General features: G+C 37.4%; 1 protein-coding gene across 2 annotated transcripts; it reads left to right on the forward strand.

Annotated features, from left to right (window-relative positions):
- The first annotated feature begins 298 nt into the window (after positions 1–298).
- Positions 299–22,219, forward strand: LOC147509332 (P-loop containing nucleoside triphosphate hydrolases superfamily protein). 2 transcript variants are annotated; one of them, XM_086601665.1, is made up of 22 exons: positions 299–563; positions 2,547–2,931; positions 5,097–5,213; positions 5,314–5,396; positions 6,340–6,486; positions 6,579–6,727; positions 6,820–6,950; positions 7,450–7,572; positions 7,786–7,859; positions 9,207–9,785; positions 9,923–10,034; positions 10,232–10,369; positions 10,526–10,846; positions 12,090–12,351; positions 12,513–13,807; positions 14,151–14,553; positions 14,659–15,581; positions 15,688–15,753; positions 15,892–16,017; positions 19,563–19,807; positions 19,913–21,105; positions 21,695–22,219. In XM_086601665.1, the coding sequence occupies exons 1-22, from the start codon at positions 439–441 to the stop codon at positions 21,775–21,777; spliced, it is 7,080 nt and encodes a 2,359-aa protein (XP_086457791.1). In that variant the 5' UTR covers positions 299–438; the 3' UTR covers positions 21,778–22,219. The 2 variants fall into 2 exon arrangements, with proteins under 2 accessions (XP_086457791.1, XP_086457792.1); XM_086601666.1 differs by lacking the exons at positions 299–563; positions 2,547–2,931; positions 5,097–5,213; ... (1 more) ...; positions 6,340–6,486; positions 6,579–6,727 and having other exon boundaries at positions 6,820–6,879.
- Positions 22,220–22,553: the final 334 nt, after the last annotated feature.

Raw genomic sequence — 22,553 nt, forward strand, 5'->3', positions numbered from 1 at the left:
AATGTCCTTATAGTGAAATTATTAGTGATATATGCTGATGTCAGCACGTTTTTGTCCTAAAACCGTAATTATTGATGAACCATGCCTAAAACCAAAATTAGGTCAATTTGTGGAGAAAATTTTATAGCCAAAAATGACAACTGTTCATTTTTAGCATTAATATTTCCCGCTTCTTCCAACAATCCCATTTTGCAATTTATAGAAATTCAAACTCGTAAATAAACCCAACCACCCAAGGTCAAATTCGTCATTGTATATCATTTCATCCCACATATAAAAACTCCGCTCATTCTTTCTTCATTCATTTTGTTCTCTCCTCCAAAAAAGAAAAAAGAAAAAAGAAAAAGGAAAACCCTAAACAATATCATCGCTGTAATAAAATTTTCATGCATGGCCTAAAATCACTTTAAAATAAATTTTTTTCTTCAGTTTTAAATAATGACGAAGAAGATTTGTAGTAGAAGAGAGTTATTAGATCGATGGAGAGGAATTGAAGATGAGGACGATAATGACGATAATGATTCTTTTAAACAGAGACAAATCCGTCATTTGAAAGAAGAATGGTTCGTTCGTGTGTGCCTCTACTAATTTATATTGTCCTTTTTAAAGTGTATTTGAGGTTATTGATAGTTTGAATTTGATGTCAATTTTGTAGTTGGTTTTTAATCATGTGTTTAAATTGGATGATTGAAGTGGGTTGCGTTTTATGTAGTTCGTGAGTGATTCATTTCAGTTATTTATAAATCAAGAAATGAAGAAATGAAACAATTTATAATTTTATATTATAATAATGATGATTAAGTAATAGAGGGACAATGCTTTGTTGGGAAATAATTTAGTGCTTTTTGATAGTAATTTAGTTCTAGGATTAAGGAAGGAAGTTGTCTACTCAAAATATGACAATGTAGTATGTAATTGTGACCTCAGATCAGATTTAAGTAGTGGCCTTAGCTTCTGATTCACATAATTTTTTGTGTTGGAGTTACGAGAAGCTTTGTAGCTGATACTGGACCATAAATCTTTGATGTTTAACCAATTATTGGAAGAGCAGACTATATTGTCGCCAATCCACTATGCTTGGTACTTTAGATAAGATTGGTAATGTGGTGGGGATGGATAAATAGTAACAGATATGGGGCGAGGATGGAATCTTTTTGTTGAATCCTCTATCATCACTTGACTTCACATACTTCAATCACGATTTTATTTTCTATTTTTTGATCATTGAAGTGAACATTTTCATTCAAATAAATAGTAGGTTGAGATAACCTACGAGTTGCGTCAGTAAATTACAGTACGTTAGAATCACCTCCATTGCTCTTCAACTTAATGAGAGTCAAGTGTTTGAAGGGAAGCCACCATGGCTGCTAAGATGGGAGGCTCTCCCTATGAAGTCTTCTTAAGATTTGCTTGATTGTCATGTTGGAATTAGACTATCACTTTAGGTGATGTTCTTGTGTCCATTTACCTTTGAACTGAACAGGCATGCATGTTTGACCTGTTCACACAACTTTTGTAACTCTTCGTAAATTTTAATATACTATTCCTCTTACCAAGCAAAAAAAAAAAAAAGAAAAAAAAAGAGATAACCTACAAGTAGAAGAAAAAAAGGAAAAACAAATTTACAAGAACATCATTAATGACACATGACATCAAGGATCTTATACATAATCTCCCCATCTTTACTATTGGAGTAATGTGTTGTGGATTTTTGAAGTTTTCATTTTGAGTCTTTTGTTGTGAGATGGGGGGATGTTAGTCCCGATCTTCTAACAAGTGATAACATATGAAGGCAGTGGGACATGGGTATTTAGTATTTATCTAGAATACAAATGTTGTTTACTTGTATGAATTGTTATAAAAGTATTGTTCCCAACCTACTTTTTAACAGTTGACGGTGGCAGCAGACTTGTTATTATACTTAGTTGCTGTCCTTGTGATTGCTACTTTACTGCTACTTGGAGTAACGAGTCCAACTTGGCATCCTATGGCCTTTGTTAATAGATGGGCATACTATGTTATACCAGAGAAAGCCCTGTTCTTAATCAAGATCAGGATACGATTGGACCAAGATGTTCAAATAGTCATTAGTTTGCCACTTTAATTTCTTTAGTTGAGGGGCTAGTGTGATTCATGGATTTTGGAAGAGAGCCTCAGTGCACTTGTTTCATGGGCCGTTGCAGTTGTGTATGACTGAACAGGAATTAATTTGATATGCCCAAGTAATTGATTTGGCATACAAAACACAGTGCATCAAATAAATCATCTATTTATTATGAATGGACTAGAGGCTTCTAATGTGTAGTCCTGTTTGGAAAAATTTCAATATTAGCATCTAAGATTTGTCATATCTTAAAATCATGTATAAGTTAACCCTACGACTTTTCATAAGTTTTTTCTCTTTGGTTCTGATTTCATTTGGAATTCTTTCTAGAGTACTTATTTGCGTTTCATCTTGGAATTTTGCGCTCTTATTCTTGAATTTGTACTGTATTATTAGAAAGGGAATGGATTTAGTTGATGATATATTTGAATTTGGGGTGCAGGTTTTCAGATACCTTCAATTTTTTGATTTGTTTGCAAAAGGACACACATATCTGGTGTCGCTCATGGGATTTGATGGGACCTCTTTTAGAAACCTTTTACAATTATTTCAAGGATGAGCGCGATGATTCTCCTCTCAAAATTCTGTGGAGGAGAATCTCTCAGGAAATGCGGCACTGCACTCAATGCATTTGCCAATACCATCAAGCTCAGGAAATGTACAATGTGGAATATGAGTCTAGCTGTGTTGGTCCCCTTCTTACTGTATTACGAAGTCTTGACGAGGAAAGGGTGTCTCAACACCTTAGAGAAATAAATGCAAAGATCACTCACGGAGAAATGGATTCTGAACTTTACAATGCTGAAGTTGTTAGTGTCATGTTCGAGGTACGGTATTCCTGTGTATCTGGCTTCTTTATGTCTGGCTGCAACTCTATTTATCTTATTATCTTGTCCTGACTGTTTGTATCTCCTGCAATTGCTGGTAACATGGAATATTTTTTTAGATGATTTTTTATGAAGTAGGCCTAAGGCGAGAATAATGGTCAACTTGGAATATGTGCCTCTTGTGTTACCTTTTATGTACCCCCATTCTTTCCTATTTTTAGTATTCGTTTGGAGTCCTTTTTATCCTTTTATGGGCCTTTTCCTTTTTTTTTTTTTTTTTTTTTTTTTTGCATTTCATATTTGGAGTTCTTTTTATATTCTTATTGATAATGATTGGAGCTCAAATCTTATATCACTGTATACATGAGAGATAAATTAGATTTCTCACTGTACTTCCCATTTTATTTTTCTTGTTGATAATTGTAATATAGTTTAAAGACAGGATATTTGGACTAGCATCTATATGACTGAAGATTTTTTTTTAGGTTGGGACCCCTTAGGCCCTTTTCATGTGCTTCCTCTCCCGAGAATTGTTGGTGGGTCTTAAAGCCTCACTTGAAAAGAACAAGGCAAAAAGACAATCAAGTAGCACAAACAGCCCTTGGAATCTACTAGTCTTTTTATTAAAATGGGAAATTTCAGTAGCACAAACGTTCCTTGGAAGCCAAACAGATGCCCACCACAATAGCTGGTTGTCCTCTGAATATAATAATTTCATTATGAGCCTTTTAAATAGTTCATTATACCTCAGAACGTATTTTGTCCATATAGCCGCACCAACATACTCTGTGGAGATGCATCAGGCTATTCTCTGAACCAGTCAACCGTTGGATGACACTTGATAAAAACGTTTGGAGGATAAAGACAGTTTATGGATGAGAATTAATGGTAGAGGGCTATAGAAAAGATGTTGAGGTTTTACAATTATAGCGTGATCATGGATTGTGTGTATGGATTTTTTTCTCCATGACCGAATTAAATTAAGTATTGTTGGCAAATAGCTACCTGGAATGCAACTTATCTCTACTAACAACAAATGTGTTTTAAAAAAACACGAACACACACAGACGCATATCTCTCTCTGTCCTTAAAAAAACACACACACAACTGCTTCCATCTTGATGTTGCTTTATTCCAGTCCTTACGAGATTTTTTAAGTCTCTTTAGTTTCTGTATCACAAGCCTGATTGGATCTCAGTCCCCATGGTATCTTCTGTCTCTCTCGAAAGCAGCAATTTGACTGCGATAGAGTCAGTTTGAATCCACAGTTGTACCCCTCCCTGTTGTGCTGCAGTTTCAGCTGCAAGCACCATGGGTAGTAATAATGTTGGTCTTGATTGACAATGTAGAAACAGTTACTTTTTTATGCTTATAGCGAGTTTGTTTGGATGAGATTCTCAAAGAGAAGAGAATTACCAATATAGATTCTTCTTTATTTTAACTATTTTCTACCTGATTAGTATTTCAACCAGTCAGGCTTTCTCTTAAACGGACATGTTTGTGGGACAGCTTTTATATTGTCTTGAACAGGTTTTTAATTTACGCTTATTAACTTGTTCGTGGGCAGCTTATATACGACACTATATGAGCTGTGCAAGACACTAAATAAGCTGCTCAAGACACTATATAACATGTCCATTAACGGACAGTCCGTTTAAGAGAAAGCCTGTTCAATCAGTTAGAATAAGTCAAAGTTTTTCCAACTTTTGGTCAGTGATCATGGCGCCTTTAATATATACACCGTAGTTTTCTCCATGTGCTCCTTTCAACTAGCGTTATATATCAACTTAACCTATATGGGAGCTACATGCTTAACAAATGCAGCTCTTTTCACCATTCTAATCTTTAATTTGAATTTGAGTTGAATACCTACTCATATCTGATGATACCATTTTGTAAGCCTGCCTTTTGTGTCCAAACACTCAAGATTTTGTATTCATTTTGATGTGTCGTAATAACCCTCCCTCCTTAAACTCTTAAAAATATCAAAATTCAGCAGTCTTTGTTACAATGTACTGGTCATATTGAATCCCTGCTGCTCTACATGTTAGTGGCTTTCTCGTTAGGTGTGCTTCACTTGTTTGGATCGATTGGTATGGACTTCGACATGTTCTTGTGTGTGCGTGTGCATTTATGAGCTAAGCATCCATGTATTTGAATCGCAGGTGTTAATGTTCCCTGTTTTGTTAGATGACCAGTCTTTGCTCACTGAATTCCAAATCTTTATTGAAGCAATTGATGATTCCTATGAACTTACACTGGCTGGACATCAACAATATCCGGTAAATGTCATCTTGAATTGAGTTCACTGGAGGTTTTGTGTTTCACATAATTTCTTATTAATTTTATATCCACCATTTTGTGATCTGTCTGTACCTTCAGGGTGTTTATGCACTTCTTTTTCTTAAGAGTAGAAGAGTTCGTTCTATTGGTCTTCGCCTAGCTGGATGCAATGGAAAATTGAGGTACCACTTGCATTAATCTTGCAATGCTGAAATAGTTTAGTGTTCTTTATTAGATTTACTATAAGAAAATTTGTCAAAATGAGATTGTACGGAAGGGATCAGAACATGTTTTGGTTGCACTTATGAACAATCGAAGCTACATGCTACATCCTAGTCGAATGATTTGCAATGGGTGGAGGTGTGACACCAAATGCTTGCCTAGATGCTAAAAGTAACTTCCTCGCAGAAAAGAACAGTCTGGCATGATTGCACATTACCCTTGAATGATTGCCACTTTGTCGGAAAGATCTTTCCTTCTTCTTTCCCACATTCCACAGGGCATAAGTGAGATTGCTCATATTTGGCTGGGTTGGTGGCAGTCGGTGATTTGCATCTTGGCCTATTGAAGACTCCTAAAAATCAAAACTAAGTACAGTTTTTGTCATCATCGTTATTAATGTAGATTTTGTTGGCATCTCAATTGTAATGCTGTCTATGGTGTTGGTTCTGTGCTATATGGAAAAGAGAATATCATAAAAACAAATGGCTAGTAAACAGTTGATTAGTTATTCCTATGTAGATTTTATGCTTACAGCATGTATTGGGTCCCGGAGAATGTACTTTTTATTGAATTGGAAGTGGTCCTCTTATGCTGTTTTAGCTTCCCATCTTTATGGTTCTATAAATGTATCAGGTAACCAAAAGCTGCGGTAGTGAAACTAGGTCTGGTAGACTTGAAACGTGCTACAGATTAGAATAACACGGTTAATGCACAAAACAGAGACGAGGAACCACTTCTTATGTTATTAGCTTGTTTTGCATCTTATATCTGTTTATTTCTCCTTTGTGTTGGCTTCAAACTACAATATATGTTCTTTTTTGAAAATTCTATTTCTAGTTGCTAAGTTATTTATTAATATTATTTTTTTTGATTTGGTGTGAATTTGTTTTCAAATTGCTTCAGGATAGCGGCAGACTTGGAGCCCTTGCAGCCTTTGCTTAAGAAATGCATAAGTTATCTGGAGACTGAATCCTTAACATCGACTTTGGAGACTTCAAGGCCAAGAGTGCAGCTTGAACGCGCAAACGTCTGGCTTGGAATTAAAGCTTTGTAAGAATAGTTCCGCTTCAAGACTCAATTACTTGAGGTTGCTATTTATTTGGCTGTCTATGACTCTCCTAATAGTGATGTCATTGTCTTAGGCTTGGGTTCTTAGAGCCTCCAGCATTTGAAGAGGGGATATTGGAGCGATATCCTAGTTTCCTCAGTATTGTTCTCAACCATGTCAGTGATGATTCACTTGAATTTACTTATGCTGTTAATTGCCTGAGGCTACTCTTTGAAATGCTTGGTGGGTTTCCCTTTGTCCTCCACTTGTCAACGATTATATTCTGCTGAATGCACTCAATCATTAAGTATTTTCTCTCTTGACCTTGTTCTCAGGATGCAAGCTTTGGCTGCGAACCACGTTATCTCCAAGTGTGATGCGAAACACACTATTGGGTCAGTGTTTTCATACTCGAAACGAGAAAAGCCATAAAGAAATTTTCGATCTTTTCCAGCCATTTTTGCAGGCATGTTAGAATCATTCTGGTCTTTTGATGCATACTTATGTATCATTGATTCATGCACTAATTTATGAAAATTATAATCGAGATAGTTATGTTCTCAATTCGAAGGTTTTCACCTTACACCTTTTTGAAGATGGGTATAACCGTATAACATGAAGTGTTAAATCACCAAACCCAAATTTCAAGGTGGCTCAATGGCATCTTGAATATATCTCGTGGATCAGGTGGTCTGTACATGGAACTTATGAGCATGATAATGTCATTGTAAGCTAATTTATGAAAATGATAAACAAGATAAGTCTCTTTTAAATTCTAGGGTTTTCACCTTACATTGTTCTGAAGATGAAGATGGGTTTAAAGTGAGTGTGAAATCACCAAACTTAAATTTCAAGGCGGCTCGATGGTATTTTAGCGTTATCTCGTGAATCGAGTTTCTGATTCCTTGTGTTATGTCTGTGAGACTGTAACTTGTGACGTTTTGATTCATCAATTCTCTATATAGTCACTTGAGGCTTTGCAAGATGGGGAATATGAAAAGCAGCGCAGGCATTTTCTGTACTTTCTCCTTCATCAAGTAAAGATGAGTAGCAACTTTAGCGCTTTAATGGGAAAAAAGGCTTGCCAGGTTAGCATTTTTCTTCCTCTGAATGTTTATTGTACCTATGTTTACTTACTGAGATTACTGCTTGGAATATTGCAATTTAAAATGACGACTCCTATTTCCTTGGGAAATCAATGCTTTGTGTATTCTCTTATTAGATTTTTTTTTTGTTTCCAGATTCATTTGACTTAGTTTCTTCCAATCTGGCTCATCTCTCTTGCAATTCTTTTATTTCAGATAGCTCTTCTTATCATACATCGAGGTTATAAGATGAATCCTCCGTGTCCACCTTTCGAGTGCGCACACATGTGGTATGCAAATTTCAGTCTTCTGTTTGTGTACTTATTCTTTTTAATTATCATTTCATAATAAATATGTGAGCCACCAACTTACTCTCTGCTTGTTATGTTCTTTTGTCTATTATTCATGGTGACTGACTCACTGGTTCAAAGTCAAATCTAACTTACCAATTCTTTCTCGACGGAATTCCTTACATTTTAAACAGTATGACTTTGAAAGAATTATTTCAAAATGTATGTACTAGGGGCCCTTTTTAGTGTGTGTGTGTGAGAGAGAGAGAGAGAGAGAGAGAGAGAGAGAGAGAGGTCTTGGACTAGAACATAGACGAGGGAGGCAGATGGGGTGAGGTGCGTCTACTTATATGATATATGATGTAGTGCATGTGTATGTTGGGGGGATGCAGGATGACTGAGGCGGATGGTTCGAATTGCGTAAATTTATAGGATGTTCTAGATGTAGCGTATGGGTGGGGGTGGGTGTGTGTGTTGGGGGTGGGGGGTGTTTAGTGAAGTACAGTGTTATTGTTTTCTAAGTCGGAGAGAGATTCTTGCGGACTTTCACATTTTTTGAATTGTTCTTGATTCATTTTTGTCTATTATCTCATTCTGAAAATGAGACAATGGCGTTTAACCCAAAATCGATTATGAGGTTTGTTACTGATTGTTGGTCACAGATGAATTACTGAAGTACCCATAGATTTTCAAGAGACATGTTAAATAGTACTCTATATAATTGTATGCATATTTTACTTGATATATTGGGCGTGCTGCAGTCATTTTGGGGGAGGGGAGTTAGGGATGCAGGATGACTGATGCAGATGGGTTGAAGTGCCTAAATTTGTTTGACTATACTAGTGCACTAGTTGTAGTGTTGGTTGTGTCTGTTGGGGAGAGTCCAGTGAAGTGCTGCAGTCTTCTAACTCAGAATGAGAGAGCCTTGCTGATTTCACACTCGTTAAATAAGGTTTGTGGGGTGTTCAGTCCAGTGAAGTGTTTCTAACTAAGAGTGAGAGAGTCTCGCGGATTTCACATTCTTTAAATAAGTTTTGCTGCCGTTTTCTGTGAGTTATATCATTCCAAAAGTGAGACTGCTTCTAAAATATTGCTAAGCAAACAACTATCTCCTTTACCTAAAATCCAGTATGAGGTTCTTTATTGACTATTGGTCACAGATGGATTTTTATGACTGTTACCAAACGGCTCCTTGATTTCCAAGAGACATGTTGAATAGGAAGTCTTATTGAGTGTGCAAAACTTTACAGCCCTTTCTGTGTAGCTTCAGATGCATACAAAAGTTTGGATTATACAGGTAAGAATATTTTAAGACTCTAAATGTGGTGATATATTTTTCCTTCCCAGGGGCCCTTCCTTGATCTGCTCGTTGAGAGATCCATCTCTTCACGCTTCTCTGCGGCAACCAGCTTTTGATCTTGTTCACACTATTATAGTGTCTGATGCTGCGGCTTTGATAAGTTTGATGTTGAGGTGTCACACACATCAAGGTGTTGATAGTAGCGTGTCTGCGGAGTCCAATGAAGATGAAGATGAGCTTCCATTTTTTCATGATGTCGAGGAGAAGGATAGTAGTTGTTGGAGTGAATTTAGTATCCAGAGCAAACTTACTGCTCGGGAATGTAGAGGATGGATGTGCATTCCCATGCTATGGTTTGATGTGTTAGTTGAAACTAATCTTTCAATCTTCCCCATATCATTCTCCAAAGCTGTTCTGTGGGCTTTATCACGTTTTTCAATGGTGGAACTTGACAGTGGTTTGGAAATGGAACTTTCAGTTAGATCTTGGCTATCATCCTATGCTGGAAAAATCTCTTTCACGTGGGAAGTTCCAACTGGTGCTGATGATGGAGGAGATGGAATGGTGTGCAAAAACTCCATTGAAGCATCTTCAATGTGTATCCTTCTAGCCAAAACGTTTAAGAGGTTTGCACAATTTTCTACGACTTTTGATATTCATGTCATGCAATAGAATTTGAATGAATGGTTCTAAATTTCTTTTTATGTACGTTTAGATGGATAGTGTGACCTATTTATTGTTGTTCCTGGGAGGTAAATTTCAGGTTAACTGCTCACTTTGTCATTCAAATGGAGCACGGAGAGCTTTGGAAGCAGTGGACATGGGAACCAAGGATGGCTGAGAGTTTGATTCTCTTACTTGTGGACCCCAATGATGTAAGTTGTGATTTTTGCTTTACATATTAGAAGGAATCAATATGTAATAATTTTTAGATTTCTGATAATATTGTCCAGAACTATCTAATAGACTACTATAGCCAAGTTTCGCTTTAAGGCCATATTTTGTTTTCTGGCATGTTCACTGATCCACCTCCTGTCATGTGTTAGCCCTAAATTTTTTCTGCTTGGTGCAGAATGTGAGGCAAGTTGATAGGCTTATTTTGGAACATGTTTCGAGCACGCGAGGGCTTGCTCCTGGACTGCAGTTCCTTTGCTCCAGTGGCTCTTCTCTTTCTGCCATTTATTTAGGCTTGAGACACACACTGAAACTGGTGAGTTGTATTTTTATTGTTCAATTTCTTGGCTTGAAAATTTTGTATTGTTTAGAACAAGGAAATTATAATGTCACACTGTTTGAAATTATGTATTATGTAAGAATGACATTATGACTTAAACACAGTATCAACTTTTATGTTTACTTTTTTCAGGTTCAACTGGATTTTGTTCTGTCAAATTTTCACAAGTTACACCATTTCTTCTTTGTTCTACGCAAACTTTTAAATGAAATGGTGACTTTTTCTCAAAAAGCACCAGGTAATCGAGTTGATAGCTCAAGCTTTTCATCACAAGGGGGATTTTTGCGGCAGCCAGTTTTCACTGCTTCAGCTGTCGATCTTACTGGTCCTCCAAATGATGTGGACTCAAAATCATGGGACAGATTCAGTCACTCACTCTCAGAACTTTTGTGGCCTTCTTTAAGTAAATGCTTGGTAGGAGGGAAGGGATTTATTAATAATAAAAGCTCCCAGGTACCTGGATAAAACCCATTCATTATTCTGTTGGTTCATTTTAACTTTTAACTAAAAGGCCCTGTAACTTACTGTTTGAAATCAACAATAGTGTCTCTGAGTTTAACCAAGCCTATGCCACCTGTGGCCGAGCTGTTCTTCCCTTTTGGACTTTTGGACTTTTGGACTAGTTAGATAGTTAAGCATGAATTTTAGATAATTTTACTGTTTTGCATTGAGCAACACACCCTAGAACTTTGAGGGAGTTGGGGCATCTTTGGAGGTCATTATGTTCATAAAAGGCCTGTTGTTTTTCCGGTCTAAGGTGCATGAGGAGACACAAGACATCCCGTTTGAGCATTTCGGGTGTAGGTGGGAATCTTTCATGTTCTTAGTTGGAGATGTTTTGTGGAGTGATCTTTCGTTTTGTTGTCTTTTTAGTTTGTTATGTGCCGGGAGTAGGTTTGGAGGCGTGTCTTTCATGGAACGCTCCTTTATGTCTTTTAGTTTTTTGTATTTGTAGGATATCTCATCCTTCGTGCAATAGTTTTTCTATATTAATATAAATTCTCATTTTACCGATAAAAAAAAAACACACACCCTAGAACTTGAGACACATTTCTTTGTAAGTGCTAGTTCATTTTGGTGCTTGAGACATGTAGCATATTAACTACTAGTAATGTTCTGAGGGGGGGGTAAAACATGTCATTTGTTGACATTTCATTGTAAGTTTTGCTATTTATCGACATTTGTTTTTGCTAAATCTGTTGTTTTGACAGTTCTGTCTTCATTTCCTAAACCCGTAATACCCCCTTTCTTCCCCTGAAGGTGGGATTTGATCCCAGACCTTTGTGCGGACCTCTCAAGGCTTGACCAGTACGCCCCTGGGATTTGATAGATATGTTACACTCAGAATAATAAAAATTGAAGTATAAATCGTTATAGATAGTGGCGACTGGTGGCCCTCTTCTTGTGTTGGAAAGAGTTAAAACTTGAGTAATTAAGAACTTAACTTTCAACTTACACCTTAATGGATTATTTTTTGGTGGAAAAAGGGTTAGAGCTTATATAATTATTAGAGAGGCCGCCCACTTATTCAAAGTCAAAATATACTATCTTTTGTTAGGGGTGCTGATGCAGGGCATCAAGTTTGTCCTGTATACCCTCTCTCACGACATTTTCTTATTCTTTCGCATATGTGGTATCTGATTTTCTGTTTTTGGTTTTATTGTTACTAGACATTAGTTCCTTTCATTATTTTCAGATGTCATGTATCCGTTTACTTGAGATACTCCCAGTTGTTTTCGAGAGGCTCTGCTCATCTCTTCATAAGCTGTCTCGGACTGAAATCAGTTATATTGACTTAAGATGGGTTCAGGATTTAGTGGATTGGGGTAGATCGTCACAGGCTATTTTGGCCAGATACTGGAAGCAAGCATTGACTACATTGATAGATATATTACGTAATTTATGCCATCATGATTCTGCAAGTACTTTCAGGGCCATTGAAGCGCTTATGTCCTGCGGTGAGTCTTTTGTGAATGTTCTTATTTTTGTTTGGTGGTATGGCACATTCGTTTTAGCCACTCTTTAGGTGCATATAACGATACAATTTGTAGTTTTATTCTAGAAAGTTTAGGTGATATATCATTATTTATTTATTTTTGTATTTTTTCCTTTTTTCCAGATGACATTACAGTAGATAAATTAAAGGAACATTTCGCACACCTATCTGTCTCAATATCAAGTGAAGTTGGGATTTCTACTCCTAAGGTGGAACAGTCAAACTTTGGAAGTTTGCCATTTGATAAAAATTGTTCAGCTTTAAATGCAGGACCTTCATCTTTTAAGGACGTAGAGGTGCAGGTACTAGACTCACCTGCACTCGATAAGAACAAGAGTAAGGATACAGTAATTGTTCTTTCAGATGATGAGTCAGAAGAAAACTCATCCTTCAGGTCGGCTGTTTTGACTAGTACTGATAGAAGTCGTCTTCGCTCGAATGAAAACACACTAGTTCTTTGTGCTGATGAAAGCATTTTACATGGGGATCATGTAAGGACGTCTGTTTCTTCCAGCAGCCCTAAGACCTTGCCAGATGTGATCCAGTTTGAAGAGAATGTTGGGTTTGTTTCTCAGAAGCATGGGTCTGATGCATCAAAAAACTTACCTTATCCTGCTCAATCAAAAGTTGTAGATGATACAAATAAAGGAATGTTGTCTAGCCGTAATTTGAAAGATGTTCTCCTACGACACGATAAAGATCATCCTATTCAGAAGAGCTTTTCTGAGAAAACTGTGTGCTCAAAAAGTTTAAATCAGGCAAATTCTGATGCGAGGATAGGAGCTAATGTGGATCTTGAAACAAGGGACAACATCCTACAAGAATTAGTGCATGACATTGAAAATGATCCGTGGGAGATTGCACTTAAATCTGCAAGACGTCATCAGTCATTGCCAACAAAGCCAGGACCTTCAGCTCCTAAACGGCAAGTGATTCAACTTAATATGCCTGGAGAAAATAAATCTGGTTATCTTCGTAGGTTAGGTGCTGGAGAAAAAAGGTTGAAGCCTCCAAGGTTAGATGACTGGTATAGACCAATTTTGGAATTGGATTATTTTTCAGCTGTACGAATTTCATCTGCCAATGAAGATGAAAATGCAGAGACAATCAAATTAAAGGAGGTACCAGTATCATTTAACTCACCTGACGATTATGTAGACATTTTTCGTCCTTTGGTTCTGGAAGAGTTCAAAGCTCAACTGCACAGCTCTTTCATAGATGCATCTTCATCAGAAGAGATGTGCTGCGGAAGTGTGTCTGTGCTTTCAGTGGAAAGGGTTGATGATTTTCATCTTATTCGTTGCGTCTCTACTGATAATGAATTTGCAGCGTCTAAAGGCTGTTCAGAAAATGACTTGGTTTTGCTAACCAAAAATCCTCTGCAAAACTCTTCTCATGATGTGCACATGGTTGGAAAGGTATGTATAGTTTTCTCATGATTGGGTGTTGCTTGACCAATCAAGTTGATGATCCTTCTTTCATGACAAATAAGCGTAATGATTGGAATTATAGAGGCCTAGTGGATTTGTAACCGCACATCATATTATCAACTTTGCAAAGGGTGGAGGGAAGCATTGATCACCTCCTTGTGAATTAGAGAGAGAGAGAGAGAGAGAGAGAGAGAGAGAGAGAGAGAGAGAGAGAGAGAGATCATCCATTGGTTGGAATTTAGATTATTTTACCTGTACTTCTTGGATACCATAACTGATTACTACTTGTATTGGAAGATTATTAATTTTTTCTAATTGTCCTTGCTGTCAGGTGGAAAGGCGTGAGAAAGACAACAAAAGAAGGCCAAATATTTTAGTTGTAAGATTCTATCTCCAAAATGGTTCATCACGTTTGAATAAAGCTAAACGGTTCCTTATGGAACGAAGCAAATGGTTTATAAACCGGATCATGAGCATTACACCTCAACTTCGAGAGTTTCAAGCACTCTCATCATTGAAGGATATCCCTATACTTCCAGTTATCTTGAAACCCACCTGTCGTCCTCTTGGTGATTATGAAACTAGTAAAGTTGAATTGAGTAAACTACCAGAACCGTTGCAGCGTGCATTCAAGTCGTCATTTAATGACAGTCAACTCCAGGCTATCAGTATCGTGATTGGAGCTTATGGTTCAAGAAGAGATTTTGATTTGTCTCTTATTCAGGGTCCTCCAGGTTTCCAAAACTTCACTACTCATCTTGCCACTTTATATAAGAAAAGAAATTTTGGGTAAGGAATATACTTCATGTCCTCATGTTTTTAATTGCTTGAACTTGTAGGTACAGGGAAGACTCGAACAATTCTTGCTATTGTCAGTGGATTGCTTGCTTTACCGTCCCAGTGGAAGAATGACACACATAATCAACAGTACTGCAGTATGACACCAAGAAACACTTCATTCACTAATTCAAGATCACAGATTAACCAATCTGCTGCAATTGCTAGAGCTTGGCAGGATGCTGCAGTAGCTAGACAGCTCAATGAAGGAGATAACAATTACAAAGTGATCGATAACTCTACGAGAGTAAGGGTGCTACTTTGTGCGCAATCAAATGCAGCTGTGGATGAACTTGTATCAAGAATATCAAATGAAGGGCTTTATGACAAAAATGGGGAAATGTACAAACCTTATTTGGTAAGAGTTGGAAATGCGAGAACTGTTCATCCATCTTCTTTACCATTCTTTATTGATACACTGGTGGATCAACGGTTGTCAGAAGAAAAGGTGAAAGACTGTGAAGCAAAGAATGATTTGAGGGGGGATAATTCAACCATCCTACGTTCTAATTTGGAAAAGTTAGTGGACCGTATAAGGTTCTATGAAGCTAAGCGTGCTAATTTAAGGGACGGAAATCCCAACTCAAAAAGCTTGTCAGAAGATGGGGCATCTAACGAAGATGACGTGGAAGAAATAGCTGCAGTAGGGGCAGAGTTAAAAAAGCTGTATGATCAGAAACGAGAAATATGCAAAGATCTGGCTGTTGCTCAGGTCCAGGAAAAGAAAACTTCTGAAGAAATAAGAGCACTTAAAAATAAATTACGCAATACTATATTAAGGGAAGCTGAAATAGTGGTGACTACTTTGAGTGGTTGTGGTGGCGATCTGTATCGGGTCTGTTCTGAATCTTTATCAATATATAAATTTGGGAGTTCCTCCGAACATACTTTATTTGATGCTGTTGTGATTGATGAAGCTGCTCAAGTACGCACTTTCTCTTCATTCCCATGCTTTGTTACATTAACTGGCAATACTTCTGCATAAAAGATTTCTGTTTAATTCTATTTGTTTATTCTGCGTTTTACCATAGGCTTTGGAACCAGCTACCTTGATTCCTTTTCAGCTTCTGAAATCACATCAAACTAAATGCATTATGGTGAGCAATGAATGATTTATGTTATTTATTATATTATTATTATTTTCTTAAATATTTGAGGAACTCAACCTACCGAAAGAATAGTAGTGAGGGATATTGAAGTATGAGGATCAATTGATTTGGTTTTTCTTCTTGAAGGTTGGAGATCCCAAACAACTTCCTGCAACAGTTCTATCTCATGTGGCGAGCAAGTTTTCGTATGAGTGCAGCATGTTTGAACGTCTACAAAGGGCTGGTCACCCAGTTGTTATGCTGGCCAAACAGGTATATCTGATACTTCTGTTTATAATGTTACGATATATGCAATTTTGTTTTGTTAAGATACATGGAATTTTGTTGTTTTGATCTGTTGAATTTGCTTTCTGCTCACCTTTTCTCAACGGAGATTTGTTGAACTCCAATTGAATGATGGATTTGCTAATGTATGCAAAGGAAACCAGTATAACTATTGTGTTGGTACCTTTTTTTGTTTCAAGTTTCATTTGCTGGAATCCAAGCAACATATGCTCTGTGTTCAAACTAGATGGATCCTATTCCTATTATTATCCATTTTAGCAAGTCTTTTATGTTGTTCTCAACGTCTATTAATCAAAGATATGTTAAAACTAATTTGAAACGCTACTTGATTCCATCTGTGACCCATTATCGGGACGAAGAATATTTCCTAGTCTCTGTCTTCTCTTTTTTGGGCAGAAATTGTCTGCATCAGCTTGTTCATTGTATCCGGCACAAGGTTCCACAAGTTTGTGTGTCAAGGAAAGACTAGACAGATAAGAAAAGACACTTTCTAGGATTTGTTCCTGTTCTGTTAGGCTTGAAGATTTAATTGTGAGCTTCAAATAAGAAACACTTGATTATTAGTTGATTTTCCAATTGTTTTGGAGGACCTTTTGATTTTCAATTAAGTACTGGTTTGGAATCACTAGTTGATTGAATTCGGAAAGCAATGGGGAGTAAAGGTGGGAACAAGTAGGGGCAAAATTCAGGCTATGCTGGATGCCAGAAGGGAAAAAGTGCATCAGGAACAGTAACAGCAGGCAAGGGCAGGGGAAACAGTCCGAGGAAGAAGACTTCAATGACTTATTCGATTCCAAGGACGAGATGCTGGATTTGGAAATGTCAGATGAATACTATGGTAGGGAAGTGGATGGAGAAGACGCGGAGGGGGAAATGGAAACAGCGGGGGAGGAAGACGAAGCTTAGGTTGGAGTGAACTTGTGGTGGTGGAACACGAGAACCGTGAGGGGTTTAGGTTTTTGTAATTGGTTACCTGTTATTGTTACTTTTTTGTTTATTGGGAGTTCTTTTTGGGTGTTTTTGGCTCTCCTTTCTTAGCTTTAAGGGTGTAATAGCGGTGTTGGGGTGGGAATTTGGCCTTGAAGAATTTGAGCTTCTGGTTAATAATGCAGGTGTTGATGTAATCCTTTGATTATGTCAACATATTTAATTTTATATTCATTACAGACGTTGAATGATCTTAATCTTTTTCTTGTGCTAATTATAGGATAGTGGAAGAGTAGTTTTGTGTAAGCTAATTTACATTTGAGTCCAATGATTAGCTTTGCCCTATGCTGAAGAGGATGATTTATTGGATTATGAAGTGCTTAATGAGGAAAAAACATACGGGATGAGGGTTACTTGTTGTAAATGGAGCCGAAAATTCTATCTTGGATTCCGAGGTGGTTGGGGAGTGGGAAAAAGATGGGTGAGGAGGAGATGGAGAGCTTGGATTGTGTGGATACAAGAAACTAAGGGGGAGGAAGTAATTTTGTGGAAGGAAAAACAACTTTAGGGTAGTGGAGAAGTTGCGTTTAACTATGTGGCTGCAATGGTAGGCTGGGTGGTTAACTCACTATATGTGATATTGAGTGTGTGGAAGTGGGGAGATCTTGATTGGTACCTTTTTGATATTTGTCTGGTTCTGTTTAATGCTAAGGAGTGTTGTATAGTTGAAAAGGAGGAGGGGGGGTGGGGGGGGAAGGTGAATTGAACACACTTTTCTTCTGGAAGTAGTAATGTGCACTAAAAGTCTAGGGAAATGGGGGTGAAAGGAGAAAAAATATAAATTATTCCCTAAGGTAGCCAATGCAAGATGTCCTAACTATACACTTGCTTTGATGGTCATTGGCTTGTGCTTGTTGAAGAGCATGAAGCCATTGCTATACATGCGGTTCACTTTTATGAGGAGCCGCACAAATGGGGGCCAAGGTTGGATGCTGTATATCTTGATAGAATTTCCGGGGAAGAGAATGAAATGTTCAAGACTAGAACACTAGCACAAACTGTTTTCCTTGGTTTTATTGGTAGAGACACACTCAACTTAAACAGTAAAACCCAATCACTACAGAAAAACTTTGTATTATATTTGATTCTTCATTCCTTACTACATTTCATGTTCTTGTGACCACGGAATGTATAATACTCAGTTGACAAAACCTGTAAATAGACCACATGATTAACATATTAGATATACTACTTGTATTCTATCGTATTAATGAAGAACTGAAGAGTCCTACACTTCTGTTATTTTAACTTCATTAGTTTTCTGTTTTTGGGTGTTTATTTGGTTTTTGGTTTTTGGTTTCCCGTCTTTACCTTTCAGTTCCAGGGTGTATCAGGGATGGTGGCGTGTGGTATTGGTCTTGAAGAATTAGTTTCTGGCTAATAATTTAAGTGTTGATGTAATCCTTTTGATTGTGTTAATATATTAATTTTTACGTATAAAAATAGTAGTTTTCTTTCTGTTGTATGTATCTGTGCATCTTTCTTTTCCCATAGACAAATCCTCTGTTGATGGACATCCTTTAAATCCCAGAGATTAAAGAACTAAGATAGTAATTTAGCTTTTGACTTGTAAGTATCACATTTATAGGCCTCTGTAGAATCAAATACTTTTAATTAGAGTTGGAGGGCTTGAACCAGTTCAAAGACCAAATTATAATAGATCATATCACATCTCAAAATGCAAGAAATGGTAACCGAGTTCCTTGAATCTGGGCACATGATTGATGGGAAAGGATGTACTGTAATTATTTTAAGCTTTAAACGTGATACACCTGTTACTTACCCTTTCATCAGACATTCATTAAAGAAGACCTGCAGCTTATGAACCAGTTTTAATGAGAGGGACAAGACCACCAGAGTTTGTTTCTCAGGGTTGCAGATGTTGCTGATGGGGGCAGGATATCACATTCCATACTTGTCATCATAACATCCCACTGGTGGACCATTTATACCTGCTTGAATCCCCTTTCAAGTGGTGATATGTATTATGAAATAATCAGATGTGGTGCTAGGGCTGTGCACGGCTCGCTTCAGATGGGTTTAGCTGAAACTGGCAACCAAACCGAGGTCCTCGGATTTAGAAACTTACAAACTGAAATACTATGGAAACGGGATGGAAGCCGAAAAGATTTTACTGTTTGTCAATTTCTCGGTTTTGAAAAGAACTGATGGATCTTGGTAGCACCTTATGCCTTTCCACCTATTAATTTGCAAGATTTGCTTCAAACAGTTGATTTACAGAAATGAGAGGGAGGGATTAGATGAATCCATGAACTGAACTGTAGTCTTTCGGTTCTCAATTTTGGAATTGTGAACTGGACAGGGGTTGCTAAAACATCTGATAAGGATAGGTTTTTGATTATTATGTTGATAATGAGAGTTAGCTTTGTTCTGTGCCTATATCAAATCTCATAGTACAAAGTCTTCAGCATTATATCTAACTTTATTATTCCACTAATTGTACGACAAATTACGTTTAATTAACTTCGATAATGATTTGGCATTTTTATTTTTTTGTTTTGCAGTATAGGATGCACCCAGAGATTTGCAAATTTCCTTCCTTGCATTTTTATGATAACAAACTACTAAATGGCGATCAAATGACCAGCAAAGTGGCGCCATTTCATGAAAATAAGTATCTTGGGCCGTATATATTTTTTGATGTCAGTGATGGTCAAGAATCTCATGGGAAGAATTCTGGTGCGATGTCACTCTGTAATGAGTCAGAAGCTGCTGCTGCTGTTGAACTGCTAAGGTTTTTCAGTAAGCGGTATGTCCTGACCTTTGCCTATTTCACTATTTGCAGGACTGTGATACTGGCATTTTGTATTTCAACATGATTCTCAGTGAACTTATGCTTTAATTTTTGGAAAAGGTACCCGTCAGAGTTTGTGGGTGGTCGTATTGGCATAATCTCTCCCTACAAGAGCCAAGTTTCACTTTTGCGCTCAAGGTTTTCTAGTGCATTTGGACCTAGTGTTACTGCTGATGTGGAATTCAACACCGTTGATGGTTTTCAAGGCCGTGAAGTGGATATATTGATACTTTCTACAGTGAGAGCTTCTGATCTGAGTTCAAGCACTGGGGTCAACTCAAGCATTATTGGATTTGTTGCTGATGTAAGAAGAATGAATGTTGCTTTGACAAGGGCCAAACTGTCCCTGTGGATTCTTGGAAATGCAAAGACATTGCGAACAAACCAAAACTGGTCTGCTTTAATTAAGAATGCTATGGAAAGAAGTTTAATAAAAACAATGGTTAGACCATACGAGTCCATGTTTAAGAAGTCTTCCTCAGCTTCCAGAAGAAAGGAAGAAAGCATCAGTGGATCTGATTCTAAACCTTCGAATCTTGGTGAGATGGTCAAAGATACTTCAAAATATCGTGGCCAAACTGGGGAATTGGCCAAGGGAACGGTGGAAAGGAAGACCAAAAATTTGAAGAATGATGTTGGAAAGGATAAAATCAAACTTAAAGCTGATGGAAGGGACAATAAATCCATTAGCAGTGACGTTCTTCATGATGAACCATTGAAAGAAAATGAACCATCAAAAGATTTGGGTCCTTCCATGACAACAGGGAATGTCCTAAATGGACAAGGTAAACGGAAAGAGGTCGATGCAAAGCGTGTCAAAATGTCCAGTGCGGTGCCAGCTGCGAAGGGGAAAGTTGTAAGCGAGAAGTCAGGAACTGATACTACGCCGGTCCATATACAACTGGAGATAGATGTCAGTACAAAAACCATAAATCCCAATAGGTCGGAGGGAGCAGCAGAATCTTCTGAGCAGGATATGGAGAAACACAAGTCAGCAATTTCACTCTCTTGTACAGAGAGTAACCATGATGAGGAGGTGAATAATGGATTCCAAACAACTAATATTATGGATACATCCGAAGATTTGATTATGACAAGGAAGCGACAACGTGATGCTGTGGATGCGCTTTTACCTTCGGCATTCATATCTACAAAGAAGCAAGAAAATTTATCAAAATCTAAGTCCGTGAAAAGGCCCCTTTCCCCCAAAATGGCTCCAACAGTTGGTACTAAACCACCGAAGCCAAGAAACGGCAAGTTTCTTATCCACGTATAAATTTATTGAAAGCAAAATATTTTAAGGTTTCTTAAGGATTGCAGCTCATTGTGATTGCTCGTGTAGTCATGTTTAATATTAAGTATATGTCAATCTTTTTAAGTCATAACTAAGAGTCATGGGTCTTACCTCCTTTGCAAATTGCCCCTGTATTTACCAGTATGTTGTTTTTAGCTGCTGCATCCTTTTAATTTCCTAATGGCACCTTTAGTTCTTTCTGTATTTGAGGTTTCTGTTCAGTTCATTATTTCATTTGCTTTGTTTTGGATTGTAATTGACATGGGACATATGTAACTTAAACAATCTTAGCTTTCTGAGGTTTGTTTTGCATGGCATGTTTTTGAATGAGCTTTCTGAGGTCTGTTACAATGATGGTTAGAGAATTGTGAACTTTTGTCACTATTTTTTGTAATTGATCAATTGCAATAGCTTGCATTGAGAAGTTTTTTTTTTGGACTCAACTGTCGATCTTACCTGCTATGACTGTTGTCTGTTAAAATTTTGTTTTGACTTCTGCTTTTATACTTTAAGTTTTCCTAACATGGTCATCTGCATATTTTTGACAGATCAATCAGCAACAGCAGTTAGTCAGCAGGCATTTCAGCCAAAAATGTTGAGGCCGGTCTCTAAGCACCCGAGACTTGGTTAAGGAAAGTAACCATGCGGAACTTGTACAAGATTTGTAAGAATCTTATCCACTGTTTATAGCTCAACAAAAGTGTTAAAAATGGGATAGCATACTGTTAGAAATTTTTGGTAATTGTCTTAATTCCTGCCCCTCCAAGTTAAAATACCTCACAACCAGTAACCTTGAGTACACGAGTTTCCTTTGGATCATCCTCTTTCAGTGTCATCCATATGCTTACCAGTTTAGGTATTGTTCAGTCATTCCATTCTTAGGAAAGGCTGGGGACTAGTCTGTTAGGAAGGCATGCGATCTGTAAATTGGTTGCAACTGTCCCTCATCTATAGTGTTTTTTTAATCTGATCTCAATATGTATGGTCCTGTTGTAATTACAAAATGTTATTTTCCTTTTTTGGGTAGAACGAGTTGAAGTTCACTTTCATGAATGTATAATTTTTTTGGGTGATTGAGCTCTTTAGATATGGAAGTCTAATTGAGTGCTCTACTGACCTACTATCTACACGTCAATAGTGCATTTGCCGGGGACAGAATCTAGGAACAGCTTTATGGTGAGGATTGTTCTCTAGTCTTCATTGATTCTGCTTGTCTAGCGTGCTATTTGTACAGATACTCAGCTCACGTTCTACCCATAAAATTCAATAACGAGAATGTCATTGCTGCTAATATCTTTATTTATGTCTATTTCTGTTATAATTGGATCACTTCAGTGAACTTCTTTTCACTTTTAAGTTGGATTGAGGCAAGGCGTTGGCCGTATGGCCTGACCGGTGCCAAAGGCG

Source organism: Coptis chinensis, chromosome 3, assembly GCF_015680905.1.
Source record: "Coptis chinensis isolate HL-2020 chromosome 3, ASM1568090v1, whole genome shotgun sequence".
NCBI classification, from domain to species: Eukaryota; Viridiplantae; Streptophyta; class Magnoliopsida; order Ranunculales; family Ranunculaceae; genus Coptis; species Coptis chinensis.